The sequence below is a fragment of the Prionailurus viverrinus genome, chromosome C1 (assembly GCF_022837055.1).
Source record: "Prionailurus viverrinus isolate Anna chromosome C1, UM_Priviv_1.0, whole genome shotgun sequence".
Classification (NCBI taxonomy): Eukaryota; Metazoa; Chordata; class Mammalia; order Carnivora; family Felidae; genus Prionailurus; species Prionailurus viverrinus.
In genome coordinates, this window is record NC_062568.1 from 47,542,351 (window position 1) to 47,569,941 (window position 27,591).

General features: G+C 36.9%; 1 protein-coding gene across 1 annotated transcript in view; it reads left to right on the forward strand.

Annotated features, from left to right (window-relative positions):
* CERKL (ceramide kinase like) overlaps positions 1-27,591 on the forward strand; it is a 106,030-nt gene that overhangs the window by 74,672 nt on the left and 3,767 nt on the right. Inside the window, exons 3-11 of the mRNA XM_047869541.1 lie at positions 749-880; positions 8,309-8,372; positions 15,072-15,214; positions 20,370-20,444; positions 21,425-21,602; positions 21,682-21,741; positions 22,335-22,360; positions 22,456-22,564; positions 25,204-25,300. Of these exons, the coding sequence (XP_047725497.1) occupies positions 749-880; positions 8,309-8,372; positions 15,072-15,214; positions 20,370-20,444; positions 21,425-21,602; positions 21,682-21,741; positions 22,335-22,360; positions 22,456-22,564; positions 25,204-25,300 (884 nt within the window). The remainder of the gene's footprint in view (positions 1-748; positions 881-8,308; positions 8,373-15,071; positions 15,215-20,369; positions 20,445-21,424; positions 21,603-21,681; positions 21,742-22,334; positions 22,361-22,455; positions 22,565-25,203; positions 25,301-27,591) is intronic.

Genomic DNA, 27,591 nt, shown 5'->3' on the forward strand with positions numbered 1-27,591 from the left:
CTCCTGCACTTCCTAACAGAAAATTTGCTTTGCACCTGCTCCAACTGGGTCTAAGTGATAAGCATCTTGCAAGCCCAGAAAATTGTAGTATCAAATCTCAACCCCAACTGTGAGGCAGTGCTCTCATCGAATCCCCACTGAGAGGCTTTCTTTCCCAATTCTCAGGGGAAGAGTCCTTTCTCCCCTGGCCCCTTTTCAGGCTTGAACTTCTACCTAACCCTTTTTTTTAGGTCCCAGCATGCATTGCACTGGGTGCTCACCCTGACCCAGCCCTGTGTACTCTGCTCCACCCTGGGCTCATCCACAGGTCAAGCGTGGGTAGCCCTGGGGTCACTGGAGTGCCCAATTCCAATAATGAGCATATTTATCTTAGGAGAGGAAGTGAACCTTTCTGTTCTTTGCAGCCTATTGCTTTTTTCCCTCAGAAATAAATACTAACGGGGCATTTGATATATTATCTGTGATTGATAAGTGTACATTGCCTAATAATATTCACAAAGTTGCTTTCATCCACATTTTCCTTCATAAATGCTTTGTTATAACTCATGATTTAAGAGGGATATACCTATTTAACTGCTAGGGAAATGTAAATGTTTTAAAATCATGCCATGTTTGGGAAAACTCTTATAAGAATTTCAAATAAAAACAGAAAATGCTATTTAAATGGGTGAATAACATTCTAATTGGACTTAATGTACGTTTTTAAAGGGAAAGAAAAAATACCTTTGTCTTTATGTTTTCCTCTTAGGTTTTTCAAATAGACCAAAGTCATTAAAAATAATTCTTAACCCCCAAAGCCACAAAAAAGAAGCTACCCAGGTCTATTATGAGAAGGTTGAACCACTGTTGAGGACAGCAGGAATAAAGACTGACGTAACAAGTAAGTCATTTTCACAGTATAATTTTGCCACTAAAAAATAATACTTAAGGAAGCAAAATAACCTGTATTTGTTCTTAAGTCAAACTGAGGAAACTACCTATGATAGTTAAAGCTTTTTTATGTGCTTCCATAACCTACCACAGTCAGGTCCGGGATTATAACTTACTTTGTTTTCTTTTTTTATTGTGTTATTTTTATTAGAATATCAGTATTTTCTCTTTAGACCCCCTTTTTCAGACTTTAAAAATTATTAGGAATCATTTCAAGAGGAGCTGCATACTTTTTGATATATTCATTGAGATGTTTATTATTTACACATTATTTCTGCAGATTCGCAAGCAGTTGGTTTTTGCTCACTTAAATGTTTGTCTTCCCATGGAATCCTTCATTAGGTGGTTTTTGTTCTGACTCTGACCCCTGCTGGTTAGGTCAAAACTAAGCATGTAACTGCAGGTTTAGATGAATTTTGGGAAGCCAGTAGCTTAACTTCATTGCCTAAAATAAGAAAAGTGCTTAGGTTTTTGCTGAGGAAAAAGAAATTGGCCAATGCTAAAGTTAATAGAAAGAAGGTTAGCAAAATCCTTTTCAACTTTTTGAATTTGGTGACCAAATTCCTTTGTTTCCTTTGAGTCTCTTATTTCTCCCATGGGGGGTGGACTGAAAAGGAGAGTTGATGCTGTCAAAAATCATAACCCCAGTTTGTCTGATTTCATTTCTATGTCACATCACTAACATACAGTGCAGACTTGTAAATTTAAATTGCTGAAGAGTATTGCATAATAAACCTATCCAGGAAACAAAGTCGGAATGTATTTGGGTTCTCCTAGTCCCATTTATAAATTCCTTGGGAAGGGATTCAGAGTGATGTGGTTTTGCTCAGCTGTAACCATAGAGATGGGTTTCACAATATAAATCAGACTTGATGCCCTCACCTCTGACTTGACGGATTGAGGTAGAAGGAAGTTCCTTACAAAAAGTAAACAAAAACAAAAACAAGCAAGCAAACAAAAAACTCAACCACATATTTTTAGGAAGGTCAGCCACTCCAAAAGGCATCTATTACAATGGCGGTTCAAAAGAAACTACCATGAAAAATTCAAGAGGAATTTCTGAACTGAAATAAAATTGTAGTGAGAAGTTAATCTTCTACCTTTGTGGCTTTTGGCTTACTTAGAAGTGATTTGTAAGGAAAAGAAACAATGCAAATCTATCATCCCTTTCCACTGAAGATTTTCAAAGATTGGTAGAAGAAAAGTTTGAAATTGATATTAGGATGAAACAATTAAAAGTTGAATAAACTTATTGGTAAACTTTATAACATTAATTATTTTGTTTCATTGATTTAATATCCAGAAGTTTGATGTTGATACTACTATATATCATTCAGTTCAGCATGTGTGTTGTACCCATAATATCTTTGGAATTATTTCATTAATTTGCTTTGACTTCCTCAGTTTTGACTTCATCATAAATTTGATCTTTTCCATCATCATAAAATCGTTCAGCGGACTGGGTCCTTCTTCGTTCAAATCAAATGGGATGGGGAAAGGTGTGTATATGTGAGAGATCTAACATGCTTTAGTACTGAGCAAGGATTAACATCTCTTCCTGTCAGTGTGACTGTCTTATTATGTGTGACCAACCTGGAGCAGTCAGTCTTTTAAATATTCAGACCCTTTGCGTGGGCTGGAAGTAGGACTCCCTTTTCCTGAAGTCTGAAAATACCTTAACCAAATCTGGCTTCTATTAGGGAGGGGGGAAAAGGTCCAAATGGCTTCTGAAAAGGCTCCCAACAATGTGCACTAGAGGAAGTTTAAATCCAGATTATGGATGAGGCCACACTCAGGAGTTTACTCATCATGTATTAATCCGAAGTTGGTGTAAATTTTTTATCATAGCATTGTACTCTGGTTTATTAAAGATGATTCTGCCAGCAGAACAGAGATTAGGAAGGAGGAGAAAGAGAATAGAGGAAAGAAAACTGGTAGACGATGAAACCTGACCTAAGAGGAAATGATCAGAATGTCCTTTCCTCCTTTTGCACTGGAGAGAAAAGTTTCATGTCCTTGGCTCTTTTTTCCCCTAAATTTATAATTATTATTGAATATTATATTTAGTTTAATGTAAAATAAAATCAGGACATTACATAAAGCAAATGTAGAATTTTCTTATATATTTGTGCAGAATGGCTAATTATTAGCTGCCTAACACTCCTCCTACAGGCAAAATTATAAAATTACATCTTTTGCTTATAAACCCACCTTGGTAGGTACATTAGCTAAATATTTATATTTTAAAAGTTTCCTATTTCGTGTGAGGGACTGAATAAACATGGGAATGCTTGAAAAATTTTAGAATCTTCTTGCCTGTTTCACGGTATTGTTTTGTAGTTTGAGTCGGGTAATGTATTTGACACTCCTTGTATATTATGAAGTTCTATAGAAAGATGCTATGCATGTCTGTTTCATAAATCATGTAACAATAAGATTCAATTAACACCTTGAAAGAAAAAGAATATAGGAAAGACTAAAGCAGAAAAGGTATGTATTTTCTGCACATCCAATGTGACCATTATTTTAATCTATCTTCTGTGCATTGCTGAGTCTAAATGGAATACAAGTTACATAATAAATTCTACATGATAATGAATTCACAAGGAGATAGTGTCATATAAATGAGGCAGGATTTGAAAAATTCTAGCTAGGTACATACACTTTAAAAGGTTGTTTTCTATATATTTCTTTTAAAAATGAATAGCAAAAAAATTAATAATTGGACTAAAAAATGGGTGAAGGATCTGAATAGCCATTTTCCCAAAGAAGACATAAAGATGGCCAGTAGGAACATGAAAAGGTGCTCAGCACCACTCGTCATCAGGGAAATGCAAATTAAAACCACAATGAGACATACCACCTCACATCTGTTATCAAAAAAAAAGACAAGAAATAACAAGTGTTGGTGAGGATGTGGAGAAAAAGGAACCCTGGTGCACTGTTGGTGGGAATGCATACTGGTGCAGCCACTGTGGAAAACATTATGGAGGTTCCTGAAAAATTTAAAAATAGAACTGCCATCTGATACAGCAGTTGCATTTCTGGATATTTATCTGAAGGATATCCGCACCCTCACGTTCATTGCAGCACTATTTATAACGGTCGAGACATGGAAGCAACCTAAGTGTCCATCAATGGATGAAGGGAGAAAGAAAATGTGGTGTGTGTATATACACACATACTTACAATGCAATAATTGGCCATAAAAAATAAGAAAATCCTGACATTTGTAACAACACGAATGAACCTGAGGGCATTATGCTAAGTGAAATAAGTCAGAGAAAGATAAATTACCATATGATCTCACTTGTATGTGGAATCTTAAACAAAAACAACTGAACACGCACAGAGAACATGGGTGGTTGCCAGAGGTGGTGGGGTGGGAGAAATGGGTGAAGGGTGTCAAAAGGTACAAACTTCATTTAAAAAAAAAAAAGAATCACCACATTAACAAAAATATACTTTTCATTTTGGTTACTGCTGAAACCCTGACCACTTCTGAGTATGCATCTTTTGAAACAGTTGAGCTGAAGCTGTATTCCCCCTCTGCTACCAGTGCAAATGCTGTATCTTATCTAATAATGGTATCAGAAAAACTTGTGGAAGAACTTAGAAAAAAAACGGGGTTATTTTTTTCTAATAACTTGATGGCATATGAATCACAGAAAAACAAGTGGTCAGCCCATGCTGACATCATACCATGTCTTTATCTTCCTCTCAAAACAGCAGACTTTAGGAATTACACTGGCTAAGGCGTGAGAGAATTTGTGAAGATCATGGATCCGTAGGATAATTCATAAAACAATAAAGTGAAAAAAGGCAACAGAGAAATCAAACTGGAAGGAGCTTTAGAAGCCATCCAGCTGAATTCCCTGTATGTGGTGGGTGTAGTGATGATACTCCTCGTGGATGAGCTCCCAGCCTTTGCTTGAGCACACTATGTGTGTCCCATCGTGCATAGAAGAGTCCCTGAAATACTCGAAACAGATACTGTGTCTGCCCTTGATCTCTCTCATTCATGATAGGCAGTTCCATCTCCTTCATTCAATCTTTCTGTTAACAAAGCTGCTAGACCTTATCATACTCACTGTCATTATCACGATCAAAGACACTTCTCTGAATTTAGCCTTGATCTCTGTCAGCTCTGGGCCCATGGGAGTGCCTAGTCACCAGATAATTTTTACATCCTGTCTGGCCCTGGTAGAATTATCATGAAAGTGGAGTTTGTTATCAGTTTCATTTAAAAAATTTTTTTCTCCTTCTAGGGTCATGAGTTTAACTTTTAATACTTTGACCAAATCTCCTCTTTCATTTTGTGTTTTTCCTCTTTGGCTCTTTGTCTCTCCTTAAAGCCTTCCCTCCTTGGAAATGCCTCTCGCTATTCCTGATCTCACCTAGCAGACAGCTAGGCAATTTGATAAAACTGAATCACAAAAGATGCTAGTAAGTTGAGGCATTCTATCTTTCCAATTTAACCTATATTTTAATAAAAATCTGAAGAGGAGCTGTTCATGTATCATATCCAGCTAAAGAGAGATTTCTGTGTGAAAGATTCTTTTTGTTATCCCGTAAATAATTGTGGATTTATTTGGCCAATCTTGTTTCTAATACTCAGATGTCAGGGAGTTAGAGTTTTGTCTCTGGGGACAATAAAGAGTCATCAGTAGAGGTTTTGTAGGAAAAGGATTTGATCAAATAAGTGAGAAAGTCATTCTGGGCAGAGTAGGGTAAAGACTACTATCCCCATTAAAAAGGCAGTGGCTGGATCATGGGCATTGGCTTGAGATGGGATGCTACAGCAATAAAGACCAAAACAACTGGTCTTGGCCTTGAAGTGGTTGGGAGAGGAAGGAGAGGGACAAGCTAGGAATTAATTTTCCTGTCTTGGGCAGCAAGGAGGGGATATTGGAACAATGTATTTGAGAGGCAATATGAAGGTGGAAATGACAGATTCCATTTTGATCTTACTATGAGGCACCTGTAGAACAGGAGAGAAAATGCCATCTCAGTATCTCAGCCCATTATAGAATTTTATCCCCAGACTAAGAAATGTTACCGTAAGTCCAAATCTCATCTGATTTTACTTCAGCCTATTTCCTCATCAACACTTAGTATCAACCTCATTACTTTCCTCCAATCTTGTCTTCTTGAGGACGTAATATTTAAAATGGTTAGGGTGAGTGGGGAGTCCCAGCAATGAGAACTGAGTTCAAAGCCTTGTAAAGAATGGAACCTCCAAATTTCCTGAATAGAAGGGGCATAGGGTGTCATTCTCATCAGAAAAAGAAAGCAAGTGAAAGAAAAGGGTAGTAGTAACCTTTTGACACTACATTTGCCCAGCAGTCTACTCCTTATGTTTATTTGGAGTGGGATGATTTGAATCTGGCTCTAATTCCAGGGCCCATAATATTCTGTCTAAATGCATATTTCAATTCCTTCTACTGTATCTAAATAGTAGTCCAGATTATTCTCTATCCTTTTTCCCTATATTATTTTTCTTTATAATCACTTATTGCTACTTTATATTCTATAATCATGTTTTATTTTTAAAAAAATGTTTATTGGTTTTTGAGAGGGAGCATGAGTGGGAGAAGAGCAGAGAGGGAGGGAGACATAGAATCCAAAGCAGGATCCCGGCTCTGAGCTGTCAGTGCAGAGCCCAACACGGGGCTCAAACCCATGAGCTGTGAGATCATGACCTGCATCAAAGTCGGACGCTTAACCGACTGAGCCACACAGGTGCCCCTATGCATTCATGTTTAAAGTTAGTGTCTAGTGTCTGTCCCCAGAATGTGAGCTCCCTGACATGGAAGTCTTCGTTCCTTTTGTTCAATTTTCTATATTGTGATCAAATTTCTTTCATCTTTTCTCTCTGTTCCAGGTCACTTTTTTTCTTTTTAATTTTTACAATGTCATTAAAAAAAATCACTCTTCTTGGGTAATTTGCATCAATATATAGTCAAACCCCACCTGCAAGATCAAAGAGAGTATTATTTAAAATTTTTCCTAAATTAAGATAGCATTTAGCCATAGCATAATTTGAAAGCTAATTTTCTATTGGATTTGAAAAGCTTTACCAAAGTGAGCTTTAGCCTAAAAAGCGAGATTTGATCCAATGATTCTCAGCATAAATATTTCTTCATAATATCATTAAGTATTTTCAGTGTATGTAGGTAACATTTTGTATTTTGAAGTTTGCAACTACTTGCTGAGGCTATAAATGATCAACACAATCATTTATGATAACTTAACCTTCCAAGCTTATTAATATTCATATTTTATACTTAGTTTTCTTATAGCTTTCTTCTGATTAGAATTTAATCGAGAGAAGTTTTATTCATGTGAATGTTAACAGCATTTGAATAAGCTGTGGGAGAATTACAATGTAATGTTCGCTGGATACAGAATGATCCTTTTAGACACCAAGACTAATAATTTTTAACAATATCTAAGAACATTGTGGGAAAAGCTTGAACCATGCTGGCACCAGGGACAGACAGGCGTGAAAGATTAATGTAATCTTGCATACAATGATGCACATTCTTACACAAAAAATCCATCTGCAATGTCATGTCAGTCAGCAGAAATCTTTGATGGGTGGATACAGCTGGGCTGTCTCTTCTGGCAGTGCTGCCCTAGAAAATGCTAAATGTGGCTGGGATGCTTGGTGCCATCTGCAGTGTGCCAGCTTACCCTGTCTCCACTGGCATTTACAACACTGCATAGGGCATCGTGACTGTAGAGACAGCGATAGGGAGTGACAGATTCATTTCCTCAGAGGATCCGGCTCTGGTGGGTCCATGCCACCACCTTCCTCGGCTTTGGGTCTGTTATCATTGGTGTTGGCTTTGCTTCCTTTTTTCACATCCAGCTTCTCTTTGTAGTCTAGCAGTTCCAGATACACATTCTTCTAGTATGTAAATCTTACGCAAACCTTTCAACTAATTTATCCGTGTGAGGTTGCCAAAGCGCTTTAACATTGACTGTCTTGATGCCAGCTAATATGCCTTATTTTCAAAATACTGCTGCTCTTCGGCTTCTGATTTAAAGGAAATGTATCTTATTTATAATATCAGGAAGGGAACACTGAACAGACAGGCACCAAGATAAATGATCTAACTGCTGTATGTGGGATGTCCCCAAATGACTTACGTAGTTGGAACAAATATATGACCCTCTTTTACATAAAGCTATAAAACACATCAGGCAAGTAACACTTAATCCTCTTTCTCATGATTAAAATATAAATATTCAAGAATAAATGTTGTTTTATGACCTGACCATATGTTTATGATATTATTTTGCCAAACTCAGTTAAAAAGTGTAGATCACTGTTTAAAACTTTCACCTTTTTTGTGTGTTTGTTTTTAAATAGTAACAGAATATGAAGGACATGCTCTGTCACTCCTAAAGGAATGTGAACTCCAGGAATTTGATGGGTAGGTTATATTATCAATCTGTATATATAATATAGCTTATGTTATGAAATGTTGTCATTAGTTTTTAGTGACGTACTTGGGACTGATAAATATTTCAGTATTCGTGGTACATGTAATTAGACTCCATTTCGTTCATATCTATGTAATAACAATTAATGATGATAACATGGCGTGGTCATCTACCTCTCAGGATCAGGCATAGGAAAGCAAAAGAAGAAATCTATAGAAGTACTTGGAAATCAAAGGGTACCACGTTCTACTGACCTACTGTGCATCTATTTGCATCGGCAGTCCTTAATTCTTGGCTTTAACCATACGAGTCTCTAGAAAAGCCTTGATGGAAGATACACCGGTCTTATGGTAGAACTGTATTGTGATTCTCTTTTGCAAATTTATTGATGGTGTTCATAGCTACCCACTGTTTAATTTGGCTGTGGTTGAGGGTAAATATTTTATAAAAACAAATATATTATTTTCAGTATGAATAAAAGATGCTAATCTTAATTCTTTCATAATTTAGTGGCTACCAGTTAAGTGTGTTATCTACAGTAGGCATTGGAAACTGTCGTTGGCAATACGTTGCTGGAGTGCATAGAAATTGTTCACTGTCATGCAAACATTAGAAACAAGGCAAGTGACTTATACTTTAATGGCCAGTTTAAAAAAGTAGCCAAGTCAATTTGCTAAAGTGATGGATTAATGTGTAAGACACAAACATTTTAGGGAAGATTTTTTGCAAGGGTTAATATTTCAGAGTTTTAAAAGGTGACCAGCATGTAAATTACTTGTGTCACATGAAGATGGGCAGGAAACAAACAAGTACTCATAATCTCAGACAAGAGAGTTGTGTCTCTTTAACTGTAGATTGGAAGGCTTTGCTTTTCCCAAAGAACTAGTAGAATGTTTTAGGGAGGAAAGTGATGAGGTTGTTTTTCCAGAAATGCTTAATATTTTTTGGTAAGAAACAATATTAGTGGATGAAGAAGAAAGTTTGATAAGTAAAATAAGACTTTTTTTAAAAATTTATTTATTTTGAGAGAGAAAGAGCATGAATGGGGCAGGGGCAGAGAGGGTCTCAAACAGGCTCCATGCTGTCAGCACAGAGCCTGACGCAGGGCTTGATCCCAAGAACTGTGAGATCATGGCCTGAGCCTAAATCAAGGGTTGGACGCTTAACTGACTGAGTCACCCAGGGGCACCAAAACAAGACTTTTATAAAAGGAATTTGAGAAGAGTAAAAATAGATGGCAACATTATATAAATATTGAGGATGAAGAGTATAAGGTAAGAGACTACTTAAGAGCTTTATACTTATAGCCAGACAGACTGATTAACAGGCTACATTTGGGAAATTATCTTGCAAGTATACAATTTAAGAAAAGTAACTGGAGGAATCATGCCCGTGAGCTACCACCTTAATATGCTGCATAGTCACACAACTTGTGAGTATATGAGTGTGGCTGTATTGCAAGTAAGTCCTTTTTTCAAAATATGATCATATAAATAATAAGGATAACAGATATCGTAGATATTAGACCTGGTCCTGCCCATCAGCATTTTGAAGTGTTCCACTAAATGTGGTGTGTATAAATAAGTTCTGCTGGTAATTATACTAGGTAAGGATCAAGAGAAATTTTGCAGAATGATGAAAGACTATTGCTTAAGCGTAGTATAGTAATGCTGTTTTCTTTAACTGAAAATACTTAAATTTTTGTTTATTTCACATGGCAGGTATTGTTATTTAGCAGTGTGGCCCTAAAACGCACACAGATCTTTTAGTTATTATCCACGTTTTTTTTAACTTTTTAATATTTATTTATTTTTGAGAGAGAGAAAGAGCACAAGGAGAGAAGGAGCAGAGAGAGAGGGAGATACAGAATCTGAAGCAGGCTTCAGGCTCTGAGTTGTCAGCACAGAGCCCAATGTGGGGCTCAAACCCACAAACCATGACATCATGACCTGAGCCGAAGTTGACCACGTAACTGAGCCACCCAGGCACCCTGTATTATCCACATTTTTTTAACCACAGAGTTTGACCTAACCATTCTATGATATAAGTTCCAGTGATTTAACAGTTTCTGAATTGTACAGCATGCTGATTTATTTAGGACTTCTAATAATTTAAAATGTCTATTGAAAAGCATCTATTTTGTAAGATTCTTTAAATATCTCATTTTCATGGGCCCAGTTTTTCCCACTGGGAGCTGGGAAAACTTAATAAAATGCTAATTTTAAGTCACTCCACTTGGAAGTAAATAGGTATATATGGAAAACAATGGAAACAGTTTCTTTAGACAGCTTAAAAAAATTCTTCACATGTATGAATTTTGTTGTTACTTAGATTCCATATGTAAGTGAAATCATATTTATTGTGTTTATCTTTCTTTAACTTATTTCACTTAGCATAATACCCTCTAGGTCCTTCCATGTTGTCATAAATGGCAAGATAAGAGAACAGATTGGTGGGTGCAGATGGGAGAATTGGGGTGGGTGACATAGGTGAAGAAGGTCAAGAGGCACAGACTCCTAGTTATAAATAAGTCAGGGAAGTGTAACGTAGAGCATGACAACTGTAGTCAATAATAGTGTTTTGCCTGTTTGAAAGTTACTAAAAGAGATCCTGAAGGTTCTCATCACAAGAAAATAATTTGGGGGGGGGGTAACATTGTATGCTGATCTTCTTGTAAAGATCACTTGGCAATGCATTATGCAGTGCAATGCATTAGTCATTATGTTATATACCTGACATTAATAAAATGTTACATGTCAAATATGCTTCAATTGAAAAGAAAGAACAATTCTCTCACAAGTATCTGAAAATGGAATGCGCTCTATTTATGGGTTCCCTATTTCTGAACTTGATCAGAGAGAGGTTATTGGAGTACTTTTTGAGAAATAGGTACAAAAGATTCAAGGTTGGGGACAAGGTACCTGCAAGATTCTATGATCTTTCAATGAAGAGGGGCTCACATTCCTTCAAGAACTTGAGCCTGAAGCATTTCTGCCTGATTAGGATATCACCTAAAGGTATTTTAGACACAGACTGGAGAGTTTAAGATCCAAGAATGATTCTGTGCATGTCATTTAATAAAGCAAAATGGTGGCAAATACTGTTTAAGAAATGTCACTTGCTAAAATTTTGGAGTTTTTAATGAGTTACATATTTTGTATGAAGACACAATATGAGATAAGAGCCAACAGGAATGCATCTCTCAGTACTCAAGACAGCTGTTGTGCAGCTCTAGTGTGTTCTAGCAAACACTCTAAGATCCATTGCTAAACCTTGTAGGAGTGTCAGTTTTTACTTGCCCTCTGCATGAATAGAAAGTCTTGTAAAGGCAGAGGAAAGAGTAATGTCAGCTGCACAAACTTGAAGCAGTAACAATTGAATTTACAAGCATCAATATGGTTAAGCTAATCTATAGCTCTTATGCAGTTGTAAAAATATCAATATTTTCCTGTTTTGCTTCATAGTATTTTATTTGAATTTGTTAAGTAACAGTTTTTTTTCTCCTTTTGTTAATTTCACCATTAACTAGACCCATAATGATTTAGACATTGACATTTTATCATATTGTCCATGATACCTGTATTGTTAAGTAAGGTATTTTTTAAAAAGTACCTCTTTTCAAAAAAGAGAAAGTTTAAATCAAAACCTAATAATATATTGAACATTTCAAGGATGATACTGGTTTATAAACAAATAAACACCCATTTAAAAAAACGTGTCACTTCTTATACAGAAAAGTAAGGTATCAGCCCCAGTGGCACTTTTCTAGGCAGAATCATTGTATTTGGGGGCATGGCAAGAAGGAGTTTACTTATTCTGAAAACATAAGCTGTACCCCATGTGAAAGATTACTTTAAGGTTTATATTTTAGGATAACACAAGTGTGGTCAACTTGTTATAAAAAGTTGTGGGTGTTTTTGTTTGTTTTGTTTTTGTTTTATTTTTTGGCATTTTGTTTTGTTTTGTTTTTGCCTTTTCTTGTTATGTCCAGACTCTTGTGATAGGTTCGCATTAAGTATATCCCTTAGGTTGAGTAACTATACCTGGGGCTGATCCTAATGATACAGTAGTTGTCAACATAAATATGTTTTTTTCCTAACAAATTTAGTTCCACATTGATTCTACTGGCAAACTGATTTTCAAAATAGTAAACCTCTCTCATAAGGTGATTTTCATTAGGTTTCACCTATAGGAAAGGATTATAATCCATTGAATACTAGTAGTGCAGTCTGTAAGGTTGAATTGCCTCTGTTTCAATTCCCCCTTCTGTCACTTACTGTGTAATGACCTTGGAAAAGTTGCTTAATCTTACTACGTGCTAGTTCCCTAATTTGAAATTGAAGGTAAAAGCATCTATTGCATATAGTTATTGTTCAAATTAAATGAGTTCATACATGGAGGGTGCTGAGAACAGTTCCAGTACATAGTAACTATTCACTAAATGTTACTTTATTGTTGCAATGATCATTTGTTATAGTTTCAAAATATTTAACATAGAATGTGTTATGAAAAAATTTCAAAGGCTTTTGTAGCAGAGTATGTTCACAGAGGAGGCATCTCTATTAATTCTAGCAATGAGTTAACATGTGATGTGCAAGATGCTATAACCGGATGCAGGATCCCAGGGGTCAGATGTTGCTATATTAAATGGAAAAGCCAACTTCTTCTATGCTAAATTAGATGCTTTGTTGGATTATTTTAGGTGATCCTTTTAGATCACACATACCTCAGCAGGTAGAAAAGGCATGAATCTGATAGTTATAATTACGTTTCTAGAATGTTTCTCTGAGACACAGAGATCTTTGAAATCACACTGATTAAGGTTCACAGCAAACCTTGGCTTCCCCATTTATAAAGATGAGGCAAATGCCTACTTTATAGAATTCTGAGGATTTGATAGAAAAGAATCAACACATTATCTGACATAAAGTTGACCCTCAGTAGATACTATCACTTTTTTCTGAATTAGTGGCAACATTGCGAACCCCTAGGATTATTTCAGACATAAAATAATACCCCTAGCCAAAGGTGATCTGGGTGATATCCCATGTCCTGGAGTCTCTTATAACTATGGTGGATCTGGATCTCCCAGGCAGGCTGTGTGCAGCCACTGGCTGAACCTCAGCTCTGTGCAGGGGCTGGAATGCTGAGAGCAAGGTGGAGGGACTCCATGGACCCTCTGGATTCCAGAGCTTCCTAAATTTAGGGAACCATTTAAAACCTGCTGATCATGGTCCATGGGCTGTTTTGTTTGGCACATAGGGGTTTTAAATGTATTGAATACTGGTTGATAATATTGAAAAATTAGGAGACTCGCCCGCAAATCAGAATCTGTGGTTTCTCTAGAAAAATCAGAGGATGTGGTCCTCTAGGCTTGCCTCCCAGATGATGTGAGTGGGCTGGAGCTGATAATCTGTCCCCCCACTGAGACTCAGTATACTCTTCCATTTTTGCTGGACTCTTATAGGCTTGAATTATAACACCTGCTTTCTTTTTTTTTTTTTCTTTTTTTTTTTCAACGTTTATTTATTTTTGGGACAGAGAGAGACAGAGCATGAACGGGGGAGGGGCAGAGAGAGAGGGAGACACAGAATCGGAAACAGGCTCCAGGCTCTGATCCATCAGCCCAGAGCTTGACGCGGGGCTCGAACTCCCGGACCGCGAGATCGTGACCTGGCTGAAGTCGGACGCTTAACCGACTGCGCCACCCAGGCGCCCCATAACACCTGCTTTCAATAACACAAACTCTTCCTCCTTTTGTGTAAAGTAATATGATTTTGCTACTTAAGACTATTTTGCATCTTTTTTTTAAAATTATTTTTTTTAACGTTTATTTATTTTTGGGACAGAGAGAGACAGAGCATGAACGGGGGAGGGGCAGAGAGAGAGGGAGACACAGAATCGGAAACAGGCTCCAGGCTCTGAGCCATCAGCCCAGAGCCCGACACAGGGCTCGAGCTCACGGACCGCGAGATCGTGACCTGAGCTGAAGTCGGACACTTAACCGACTGAGCCACCCAGGTGCCCCTATTTTGCATCTTTTAATACAAATGATTATGAAACAACTTTCTGAAGTCTTATGTATTACTTTCAGAGATTCCCACCACCACCTCTGTTATGCTCTACTTACCATGAGATCTTAAAAAAAAATTATTAGCAGTACTGTCTATAGTCAAAATGGTAGTAACAGTAATTTTAAAAGTGTCATAGAGGAGGAATGTCCAGGAGAGAAAAAACAGTTCACGTTTGCAATTACTATATTTACATACTGATGGTAAAAGCTTTTTACGTGATTCTTATAGCTGCCTGTCTTTTTGGAGCTATGTTGAAAAAAATTAGCAGTTAAGTGAATTGCACATGACTATTAACATAAAATGAGAACAATATACTTTTGGATATTAACAGAGTAAATGCAGGTTCAGTATGAATTAACGTGTTGAAATGTTTTAATGTCTCTTAACTCACTTAAAATATTTTGTCTATGGGATATCGTGTAAGTATTGTATTTGTGAAGTAAACTTTATGCAGTGCTGGAAGCTTCTTATTCGTTGACCCTTACTAAAATGTTTGAAGGTATGTATGTGTGATCGTGCACGCGGACATGCAAGATTACCATTTTGAAGTTGAGATTTCATGAATTATTACCAATTGTTTTAAAGCTGCTGCATTCTCAGTGTCTTGTTTTCTAGTGTTGTCTGTGTTGGTGGAGATGGATCGGCCAGTGAAATCGCCCATGCTTTGCTTCTTAGAGCCCAGAAGAATGCTGGGAAAGAAACGGACCACATCCTCACCCCTGTCCGTGCAGAGCTCCCTCTGGGTTTAATACCAGCAGGTGAGGGAGTGGCCATGGCTTTGCTAAATGGAACCTCTCTTCCTATCTTTCTCTGTCTTACTTCCTAATCTAGACAGTGTAGCACAGAGTTAAATGCACTCTGAATCAGAAAGACCCGTGTTTGGAATCTCCACTAGCAAATCTGAGACTTTGGACAAGTTATTTCATTTGTTTGAACCTCCTTGTTCTAATCTGTAAAGCAGAGATACACATATATTCACTTAATGACAAGGTTATTGGAGTATATGTGGAGGGTTTGATACATAGGTAAGCAGTCAGTAAGTGGGATGATGATTATTCTACCTTCCAATATAAAGGTCTAATGATTACACAGTAGCAGATATGAAATTTCAAAACAGGTCAAGCTGTTTACAATGTAAAATGTAGTAACTCCCATAATCAAAGTATAAACATAACCTAGAGTTGAGAATGCCAAAAAATTTATTCTAACGGCTGGGCTGCAGCAGCTAGAATAGAATAGAATAGAACATGACACGATGAAGGCTCAATGAAGTTTATTAAGTGAATGAATGTGAAGAAGACCTAATTACCACTCGAATTAGGCGTAAAAATGGGTAGGAATCTGGACTGAGAAGATGAGGTTGAGTTATTTTCTTCGTTGCAAAAATAATCAATGCCAAAATCCAGGAACATTGAGAAATAGAAAAGAGGCCATTTGTCGGGTGATGATGGGATCAAAATAAACCTAAACCATGGTGGCTCCTGGATGCCACGGGGAGGGGTCTGAATTGTATTTGATAAACAGTAGGGAACAATGGGAGATTTAGAGCCAGGGAACAGTCTGCTGCTAGCCTGGGAAGGGGGGTTGGTGATGAGGGGCAGGGAGGGACAGTGGAGGTCCAAGCCTGGGAGAAACACTGAAGCAGCACTGGCATCTAGGAAAGAGGAAAATGTCTTTCACAAGTTGATTACATTATATCAGCCACTCCTCCCAAATTATTTAAACAAACAATAGTGATGGAAAGTAATGATTTCATTTTGAAATCCTCACACATTCTTAGCTCAACAAGAAAAGCAGAAACAATTATTGTTTCCTATGAAAATAGGAAATAATGCACATGGTTAAAAAAATTCAATATTCTATCCATTTGATAACCACATTCATTGAGGATGGATTGCGGTATATTTAGCATTAAGTGACAAAGAACAAAAGGTATACAAATGCTCTTTTAGACTGTGAAGTCTTTCAAAAAACCAAGGCTTTAAAAAGGAGAGGCATATTTAGATATATCCTGATAATTGTAAAGCAGGTAGAGAAAAACCTTTGATGGTCTTGAAGCAGAAGGGAACAAAATAACCTCAATTCGAGAAAAAAAAAATGCTGGCAAAGTGGAGCGGTGCACTTTGACCTTTTCGTGTCATTTTAGTAGCTCTGTCTGTAATGGTGGAGCTTTTCAACATTTCCCTCCATGCAAAGTGGATGTGCTTAGGTCATTTCCTCTTCACTAGTGCTTACACTCTTGAGGTCACTTATTACTGCTGTGAATTCAGAAGTGAAAAGATGGGTATCCTCACAGGTAGGCATTTGACAGAAAGTGAATAGTTAGCTAGAAAAACTGGTGGTTATGCTTATCTTTTTAATATGCCACTTAATGCATTTTGTTTAGAAAATATAGCCTGTTGCCAAAATTGGGATCGTTACATCAGAATTCCAGCCTATGGATTCCATCTAATAGGAGGGGAAAGTCCTGTGCAGGATGTACTCCTAGGAGGACTCAACGCCCCCATCAGGGCTTTGACAGAGAATGGGAACAAGAGCTAGGCAGGAAGTTTCCAAGCTGCATGCAGAAGATTGTCTGCCTTTGAAGCCATTTGCCTCCTGGAGAGAGATGCCCAGAGGGAGAGTGTTTAGTAAATTACTCCACTGAGCCAACAGACTAAGCTGCTGAATTATGGTCAGACTCACATGGATCAGATGTGGGGAAGCCTGTATTTGAACTGCTGGCCATTAGCAATGGTGTTTGTTGCCATGGGAACCGGTGCTAAGGAACTATACAGAGAGATTCAGATTAAAGGGGTGGGGGAGGACAGAGGAAAAAGCCAGAGAGGACATAAAAATAAAAAAGCAATCCAGTTGTTGTAAAACAAGCCTCAATCCACATACTGATGGCTGCGAACCATATATTCGTATGGCGTTCACATAAATAAATTCATGCTTTCCAATTAATTTGAGGAGAATAAAATATTGCCAAGGGACTGTTAATTTCTATGATATTTCAGGCAAAGAACCAAAATGTAGGTGCAGTTTTCATGAGAATTTTAGATATGCTTGACTAGGAAGTCATTACATCACATTTATCTGTTTGGATGTGGGAGACATTAACGGCCTTATGAATATTCATGGTGTCTGGTTAATTAAGTTAATTGTTCTGCAGAAGTGCTTGCACTTCCAAGGACAATTTTTTTTCCTTTTTTCTTTTTGCCTCCGTAGTTGCTGCCTGGTACTTCCATCATTCATGCTTTACATGAACTGCTACTTCTGTCCTTACCTTCTTTGCGCTTGGCACCTTTTAGCAGGTCTGGGGAGGTGGTGGTGAGCAAAGTAGCTGCTGGCTGTTAAGAAAAGTAACTTTCCAGGCTAATTAAAATGTTTACCTTGAGGTAGAGCATTTATAACTTTGGTGAGGATTCTAAAATTACATAGTTGTTATTTATGTGAGCAGCATGTTCTTTTGGCATGGAGACATCTTTTCAGATAGATCACATTTTGTTTCTAGAAACTGCACTCTATCTTGTAGATTATCCAAACAAAAATATAGAGCAGTCTATAGTATTACAACTTTATATCCACTTTCCTCATGCACTTTCCTTTTTAATTCAGAATGTAAGAAACCGTTCTTAAGGACTAAGGTGCAGGCTAATCAGGGTAGAAGATGACTAAAAGCATTTCCTGACGTGTGGTCATGCCTGTCTGCCAAATTCTATGGAATGAAGTAAAAGTTGTAAAAGGTGCAAAGCCTAAGACCTAAAAAAAAAAAAAAAAAAAAAGATCCTTAACGGTCTAGAAGGATTTGTGCTTGGGCATGGTTAGCATACTTCAAACTCCCAGGGAATAAATGGTCTTTATTTTCTTGAGTCATGATATGTATCATTCTCTATTGCACATGACAGCATTACATTATGTTTTTTAATAGCCTTTCTAGAGGAATGCTTTTATGGTCTATTCCTAATTAACCATGGTAATGGAGGAAATGTGTTTCATGGAGTACTGTAATCCATTGATAATCCTAAATATTTCACTCTAATTATGTGGCCTCCTCCAAAACCTTTACCATAAATCTGATTGGGAAGCAAAATAGATTGTTTCCTCTCTTCCCTCCCACCCATTCCAGATTAATTAGCAATTAGATGGCCAAAGGGCAGGCTGTAGATGGTCAAAGGATAATTGGAAAGGCTCCTGTAATTGACTCCTGGGTAAAGATCCACTGAGTAGCAGGTTTCTGGACCACTTGTTCTTAAACCTTAGGGTGCATATGAATCACCTTGAAATCTTGCTAAAGCATGGACATCCTGGCCTCACCTTGCTTCCAGACATTCAGAATCCGGTGGCTGGAGGTGGGACCCAGAAATTTGCCTTTTAAACAAGCTCCCAGATAAGGTTGATGTTGCTGATCTCTGGACAATGCATTCTAAAAGAGTGCTTTAAAATGCAGACTCTGACTCGGTAGGTCTGGAGGGGGACCTGAGAGTAAACATTTTAATAAGCACCAAGGTATTATCGTATCCTGCTGGACTGTGGGCCATATTCTGAGTAACAAAGGTCAGAGCATAATTTGCCCTTTGATGAACCACTGGGAACAGGTTTACTAATTGGTTGAGGTAGACTTTTCTTTGAATTGGTATTGCTAGAGGTCTGAAAATCATTAATATTAGATGAGCCCCTTATCATTATTTTAATGACAGTCTTCATTGATAACATTTGAGCTGCCTCAGCTTTGTCAGCTGAAAAACCCTAGCACACATTAGTTCAAGTGACACAAATTGAATAGATCACATATGACCACACAGAAATGTTCCTGATTAACAAATCCAGGGAGCTGGCCTTTGCCTTGATAGCTGTAGTACACTCCACATCCACGCTTTCGAAGTTCTTGGCTGTTACTGATTTCTTTCTTACGTTCTGTAATTCAAGAAAACGTGTAGCTTCTTAATTTTAAACCCTCTTAATCTCCTGGGAACAGCAGGAGCTAACTGGTATTTTCCCCTTCAGAGGAAGGCTTTTATCCAAGATCTCAGAGAAACATAAATGTTATAGAAGTCTGACTTGAGCAGTGCCTGGGTGACTCAGTTAAGCATCTGACCCAGGTCATGATCTCATGGTTCCTGAGATGGAGTCCTGTGTCGGGCTCGTGCTGACAGCATGGAGCCTGCTTGGGATTCTCTCTCTCTGCCCTTCCCCTGTGGTCTCTCTTTCAAAATAAATAAATAAACGTAAAAAAAAAAAAAAAAGTCTGACTTGAGAGAGTTCTTTTCTTCTGTAGGCTGGTGGCAGAAATTCATGTGGATCATAAATTATCCTAATGGTTACGGAAATAAGAAATCTGTAATGTCTCAAAATAGACTTTTATAGCATGGCAAATGCCATGGAATTAAATGTTTTCTTCATCTAGGATACCATTTGTCAGATAACAGGAGAATCCCCTCGGATGAAAGCTTACCTCTAAGATTCATTAACAGTATTTAAAACAGGTCTTTTGTGCTTTACAGTGATTTTATATTTTTTTCTTCATTACTATTTGGATTTTTATTTATATATTTATTCATTTGTCTCTGCTTCCCAGAGACAACCTTATGCTGTTGGTACTCATTTAGGTATAGAAATTAGAAACCCACTCATTGAAATTGGATGGAGTAGACTTTGATAGCTAGTGTGTTTTGGTAGAAGATGGACATTAATGATGGCAAAAGCTGTGAGCAAGTGGATACTATAAACCGTTTTCTAATTTTAAGTGGTTTAAAGGTTGAACAATACAGCCAACATCTGATGTGAATTTAAGCTATGAGTGAAAATTTATAAACTTCTATTACTTTTTTATTTGCACATTGCATAGGGATACCTGTGTAAAGTAGGAGCAACTGGATAACTTAAAACATACACTACATTGTTTTACGTGTTTTAAAACTGATTTGGCAGGCTCTACCAACGTACTGGCACATTCTCTTCATGGAATCCCTCATGTGGTAACTGCAACTTTGCACATTATAATGGGTAAGAATTCTTTCAAAGAAGTTCATGTTTGTAAGGAAGCTTTTTATAGGGAAGTTTTTATATTTATTTATGGCTATTTCTGTCAAACTTATCTAAGGAAGGACAGGTTCTTTGTCTCTCAATGCAGAGACGTGTTTTACTAAAAACCAAAGGTCAATTAGACAAAGCTTCACTATTTGGGCTGCCTCCCTTTTTAGAGTACAGGTCCTGTAAAGAACAGTAAATGAAGTTTACGCAAGGTCACAATTTTATAATCAAGAAAATCCGTGTATACTATTTAAGTATATCAGATATTGTTGTTTGACTATACCAAGACTCTAGGGCTGAGATTATGTTATTAAAAGAAAAACATAAGAAAAGAAGAAAAATTCATTGCACATCCACTAGAATATTTATCCTCCCAATTGATGAAAAGCCTATAAACTCAGATAAATACAATGCAACACTAGTGTTAAATCTAAGTTTACTTTGCACACGTACTTCAATTTTACTTTCTTAGCCCTGTTTGATAATTAAAAACAATTTTTTTAATGTTTATTTTTGAGCGAGACAGAGCGCGAGCGGGGAAGGGGCAGAGAGAGAGAGAGACAGAATCAGAAGCAGGCTCCAGGCTCTGAGTTGTCCACACAGAGCCCGACGCAGGGCTTGAATTCACGAACCATGAGATCATGACCTGAGTCAAAGTCGGACACTTAACTGACTGAGCCACCCAGGTGCCCCCCACCACAACCCTGTTTTACATGAAATAACAATATGCTGCCGTATTTACTACTTTGTGTTTCTCCCTTAGTACCTGAAAAAATTACAAATGGCAATTTCAGTGGTTGCAGGGAAAGAGATGAAAAGAAAGGATATTTATTATTGTATGAAGTCACTTGAGATTGTCTATAAGTAAATAAATCGGCTTTTCTATGCTTGCCATTTTGACAACTGGCCCTACTGCACTCCCTGCTTGACGAATATCCAACATAATATTCAAGGACACATACAACCTGTCGATGTCTGCACCTTCAGCACCACTGGCAAATTTCTTCGCTTTGGGTTCTCAGCCATGTTTGGCTTTGGGGGAAGAACTTTGGCTCTGGCAGAAAAACATCGATGGATGTCACCCAACCAACGAAGGGATTTTGCTATAATTAAGGCACTGGCAAAACTTAAGTAAGTCTTTTTTTGCGTAAACCAAAAATTTTGTATCTCAGAGTCAATGAGTGTCAATAGCAAATTTTTTGTATTTTAGGCCTGAAGACTGTGAAATATCATTTTTACCATTTATCAGCTCTCAGAATTTACAAGAAAGGTAGGTAAAGAGCTCAAAGTAATGTAAACATCTATATCTTTCTTTAAATCATGACATAGTTTGATATGCATACTTTATTAGACTTGTGATCTTTGGTTGTTTTTCTAAAATACTAGCAAAGAATATAGAGTAGTGAGATTCTAGTAGGCCATGTCATTTGGCTTTTGTCTTCAGAAACAACTATTCACTCCGTCCATCCATGAAATGATTCATTCATTTATCCAGCAGTTGTTTATTGAATGCCTACTGTATGCCAGACACTTTGGATACATCAATAAACAACAACAACAAAAAGCAAAACACCTAGTTTCTGCCCTCATGAGAATTTCAGTCTAGTATGCAACACAAACTTTACTCAAAGCTACACAAAGGAAATGTTTTGGTTTTTGAAAGAAATGAAAAATCATTATTATGGATAATACCACCTTTAAATGAACCAACATCATGTAATGCAGTAATGGAATTATATGTTTTTACTTACTGTGTCTAATCTAAGATAATATCTGACATACTAGGTTCTTGAAATTTCCCAATTTAATAGATGTCATTTTTTGTGTGATGTAGTTTTCTTTGTTTTGTTTTCTTACTTTTAGGAAGGTGGAAGGATCTCCCAAATCTGGTGAGTCTAAATGTACCTCTTTGAGAACTAAATCAGGCTCTATAGACATGTTGCTCTGGTGAGGGAAAGTAACCAATCACTTCCATTACCTTTAGTGAGTAATGATCAGTGGCAAACGATCCAGGGTCAGATCCTGAATGTCAGCATTATGGCAATTCCTTGCCTGTGTTCAGTGGCACCTCGAGGCTTGGCACCTAATACCAGGTTAGTAAGCATTTTTATTGAATAACTGACAGTTTTCTATAAACTAGTTTTTTTTTCTTTTAGAATACCTTGCTAAGTTTTGGCTGGCTAGCATATTATCAATGGGTAGTCTCTTTTGGATTGTATAACACTAGAGATTCTAAGGGACTTATTGGAGCAAGCTGACACCAACTGTTAAACTGGAAATATTAGACAACCACTGATTTGTTAATATTACTGAGGCTATAATATTTCTGGGGTTTTATTAACATGATTTTATTGTGTCACTTTATGCCTACTTTGCTGATGTTCATGTGCTGGTCATTGAAAACATTATATTCCTGGTATTTCTTATGAACATCTCTACTTTCAAATTTTAGAACAGACATAAATATCCTCAGCATGAAAAGCAGGTATATTTGGTACCTATATAGTCAAAGGAAGCTGAATTTCAGTTATTTATATTTAGTGTGGATAGTGTGAATCTGTTGCCCACACTTTCTTGAGACATTTTATATGATTTTATCTACGAAAATATAAATATTTCATCTCTTGTACATTCTTTTCAAGCAGCTGTCCATTACTGCTCTGAAAATGTTTCTCTCCCACTCCCAAAGAAAGCATAGAAGAAAGGATCATGAGTGTTGTATAATATAGTCAAATCTAGATTTTCTCTGGAAGTGGAATAAAAGAATGACTATGTGCTTTGGCAATTTATAACATAATTTTAATGATTAGTTTCATCTTCTCTGCAAAATATTTAACCAGAATGATGAACAGCTAGCAAAGGGGACTGGTTTAAAATTTTTTTCTTGGCAGTTGATACAAAGGTAACAGGGAAACATCCAAAGTTAGAGGAGAAGAAAAACTGGATAGTTTGATACTAATTATCTAGATGCCAGTGTCCTCATTATCTCCAGTGCTGAAACTTGAAAGGAGTATTTTGAAGCTCATGTGATAGAGTGATTGAGCTTAATTGTTCCCTCCTTACATCCTCAGAAATCCTAGACAGCTGTGTGCCTCCCTAATGTGGTTTCCCTCACTAAAAGTGAAAAACAGCTAGCTGACATTGGAATAATGTTCTACGGGACTTGGGACAATACTTATCTAACCCTCCTTCCTCTCTGACTGTCATGCTTGCTCAAGGACCTTCATGAGAGGTAGTCTGCTCTTCTGGGGGTCAATTCATGCTTCCTTCAATGCTGCTCCATGCAGTTTTCAGCTTGCCTGAATTCCACCACTGATTCTCTCCAGGTTCAATCAGTATTGATGAATTTTTTAGAGGGTGACTAGTTAGAGATTTCCTTTGTGGATTGTAATTAAACACACCATTTTGTACAAAGGCCTTTAAACCAGGTCTTAGCTGACCAGAGGTATTTAGAGATTAATCTTCTGAATGATTCAGGATCATTGCACAGGAGATTCAACTTTCAATTTTATTTTTTTTTCCACAGCAAAGTATAATTTAATTCAAAAGGCATCAGTGCAAATTGCCGATAGAAATCAGTATTAAGTGTTCAGAGAATAAATGCATAATATGTTTAAAAAAACCATTTAGAACAGTGACAAGTATATAGGGTGTGTTTCAATTACTAATAAGTATTGAAAGGAGACATGAAGTGCTTTCACATTTCTGAGTAAAAATTCAGCAATTTTTAAAAAATAAACACACAAAACATTACTCTGAATGTGTTTTGATACTATTTATTTGCAGGTGGGAAGAGGTGGGATGTTGAGTAAAATGAACATTGGACCCTGGCAATTAAGAGATCTGGTACCAGTGATCATTTTGCTTTCAGATCTGTGTGCCTCTGAACAGTTGATTTAAACTTGGGGTCCTCTTTTCCTTCTATATAAACTGAGGGAATGACTGGATAATCTCCAGGGTCCCTTACAAGTTCTACCCTGAGCTTCCATAAGACTTAAAGAGCTCTTTTTTATGTTGTTGTTATTCTTGGAATAACTTTATATTTGCCTTGAAATCAAGCTAGAAGTCATTTGCACATATTTCTGCAAATTGCCTTCTAAAGCTACGTGCAATTGTGAGTGGCTTTTTTGGCACTAAATCACATCTCTAAATTTGCAGTGTCTTATATTAAACTGAACAGTTATGCAAGATTAAAATGCTCAGTCATTTAACTGAACATGTGTGGTAGCATGCGTCCCTCTCATCCATCCAAGGGCCACTTTATTTTCCTATGTCACTTAGATCTGCCTATAAATAAATATTTAAATCACACTAGGTTTTTAGAAAGAACAATCGTCATACCATTTGTATTTATTCACTATTTTACATCTTCTAAAAACATACATGATTTCACGTTTAGAATCCTTAAGTAAATACATTGGATTTTAAATGATGTCTTGATACATGAATAGGATGCCTGATGGTTCATTTTTTTAAAAAGCCCTTAATATAAGAGCTTGCTCAGAAGGGAGTCAATTGTTTAATCGAATTAATTTGAAGGTCTGTGCTGTTTAAAATAATACAGCGAGATAAGATTTAAGAAATTAAGGTAAATTTAATGTGATGATGATTAATCTATCTTACCTAAAACTTCTAGTAAACATGATGTTTGTTGGAAGGAATGATACACGGTAATTTTGGTTGCAATCCCTTAATAAACTTCTCAGTTTCCCGTATAAAAATTTAATTTCAGATTAAATAACGGAAGCATGGCTCTTATAATTGCACGAAATACTTCTCGACCAGAATTTATAAAACACCTGAAAAGATATGCCAGTGTTAAGAATCAGGTATGGTACATTATTTTGGCTACTTATATGCAAAGCTATTAATCATGGAGAGATATGCTGCAAGAGTTGACATAAAATCCGGCTTCCTAAGAAGGCGTTTTTTCTAAATAGATTAATCTTTTTTCTTTCCAAATTTGTGTTTCCTCCAAGTTTTTAAAAGTATCTACCATATTAATATAGATTTGCCCTTTTTGAGCTAGGAATTGGCAGTTACGTATATTGTGTGTGTGTGCACGCGCACGCACACATGCATGCGTGTGCGTGCACACACGTGCAAAGAGAAAATAGAAAGTGTAGTGTTATATTGAAATGTGAAGTAAATTAAAGCTAAAATTATATACTCAGCTGTTCTTCAGAATGAAAAGTAGTGAAATCTGATATTTTAATCTTGATGTTATGGCAGGAGACTTTCTCTCAAGTTATGACCTTTAGATTTTCCTGCCTTTTATTTACAGATCTGCCTACCTTCGCTCATTGAAATAGATAGGCAGACCTATTTTTAAAACACACCACGTTTAGCTAGTCATTATTCTATTCAGAACTATGATGTGTGGTTGTAGAGGGAGAGAAGATGTACTTCTACTTACGGGATTTGTTTTAAAGAGAAGCAATAACTATTATAAGCCACATTCTTTTGGCAGAGATTTTGACCCAGTTTTTAGGTAACTGGTCCCGAAATACGTGATTTCTGAAATTACGAGTCTTGAAGTTTATCAGTCTGCTTGTAAAACCCTACAGTCTCACTCCCTAAAGGCATAAAAGTGTACCTGGATGTAGCTGGAGAGAGTAAACAGGAAGACAAGGAGAGGACACTGAGTCAACCACGAGCAGCTGAATCTTGCTTGCAGAAGTGGCCGTGGTGACTCACATTTTGCCCCTTTATAATTTTAAACTTTCATACGCAGTTCCCCTGAAGTTTCAGTTCTCTACTACCCACTACATTATTAGATGAGTGTTTACTGAGCAACCAACTGAATGAAATTTTTAGGAAGTTGTATCCTAAAAATTATAGTCCCAACGTAGACAAAGGCAGACGTAAGGTAGGTTGTGAGCTGAAGTAGTAACTTCACGTGTGTGTGTGTGTTTAGGAAAGGTAGTGATTGTCAAAGGAATGCATGCCTTTTGGGATGTGACTCATATTGTTTGAAATATTATTTTTCTTAATCTAAAGGCCGTACGTTCATTGTTGTTCCTAAGTCAGAAAGTAGAAATACTCAAAATTGGATATTCCAAGAGATCATTGGTGTCATTACCTTGGTATAAACTTCTTAATCTTTTTCTATTAAATAAATGTGAGTGCTTAAATGGGTATTAACCTGAAGGTTACTTACCCTGAGAAGCTCTGTATTTATTTTAGGGAGGTACCTACTGCACAAATTATTTATGAAAATAAATTCTTTTGGAGTTGCCTAAGGGGCAAATTTCTAAGGTAGTTTCCATACACATCCTTTTTTCAACATGAAAATAGCTTTCTTCATATTTTTAAAGTAATAAATACTATAAAAATAAAGGCAATGACAGAGTGAATAGAATTCTATATAGGGAAAGAATTTTTTTTAAAGTGAGATCATGTTATGCAAGATATATTATAACTTGCTTTTCCCACTTACTGGCCATGTCTTGTTTGTGATGGAAAAACTGTGTGTGTGTGTGTGTGTGTGTGTGTGTGTGTGTGTGTGAGGGAGGGAGGGAGGGAGGGAGCATGGTCATTAGACTTAACTCTGATTGATTTAGCTCTTTACTAAAATGAAGTCCATGCTATTGCTCTGTGATTTTTTGACAAATTCTAAAAATGTTCGATGTAATGGTATATATACATAAGTAGATCGATTCCCAAGGTCACTGCTTTTAAGCAATGTTAATGTGAGATGTTTAAAAAATACACATATGTACACGTGTGTGTATATTTGTAGTCTCTTAGTGTCTTTCCTTCATGGTGACATTTTCAAAAATGTAAGTTTATATAAATCATGGAGCATGATAAAGACCACGTACAGATAAGATTATATATAATTCACTAATTCGTAGTAGTTGTGCTATCCAGAAAGGACAACATGGCACTGCAGCCTCAGGAGAGCCACAGTCTAGGTCTCTGAACCATCTTTTCCAGGTTAACTGAATCTACATATATATTAACAGTTCTAGAGCATAATGAAAACCACTGTCTGTGGGGTGACTAGTTTTGCCTTCCCCATCTCTGCGAAAATAGAAAAATACCACCCTTCTTTTCAACTCTATCCTCTCACTGGCCTCCATTTCCTCTGTCCTCCATTCCTCCATTCACTTTGACC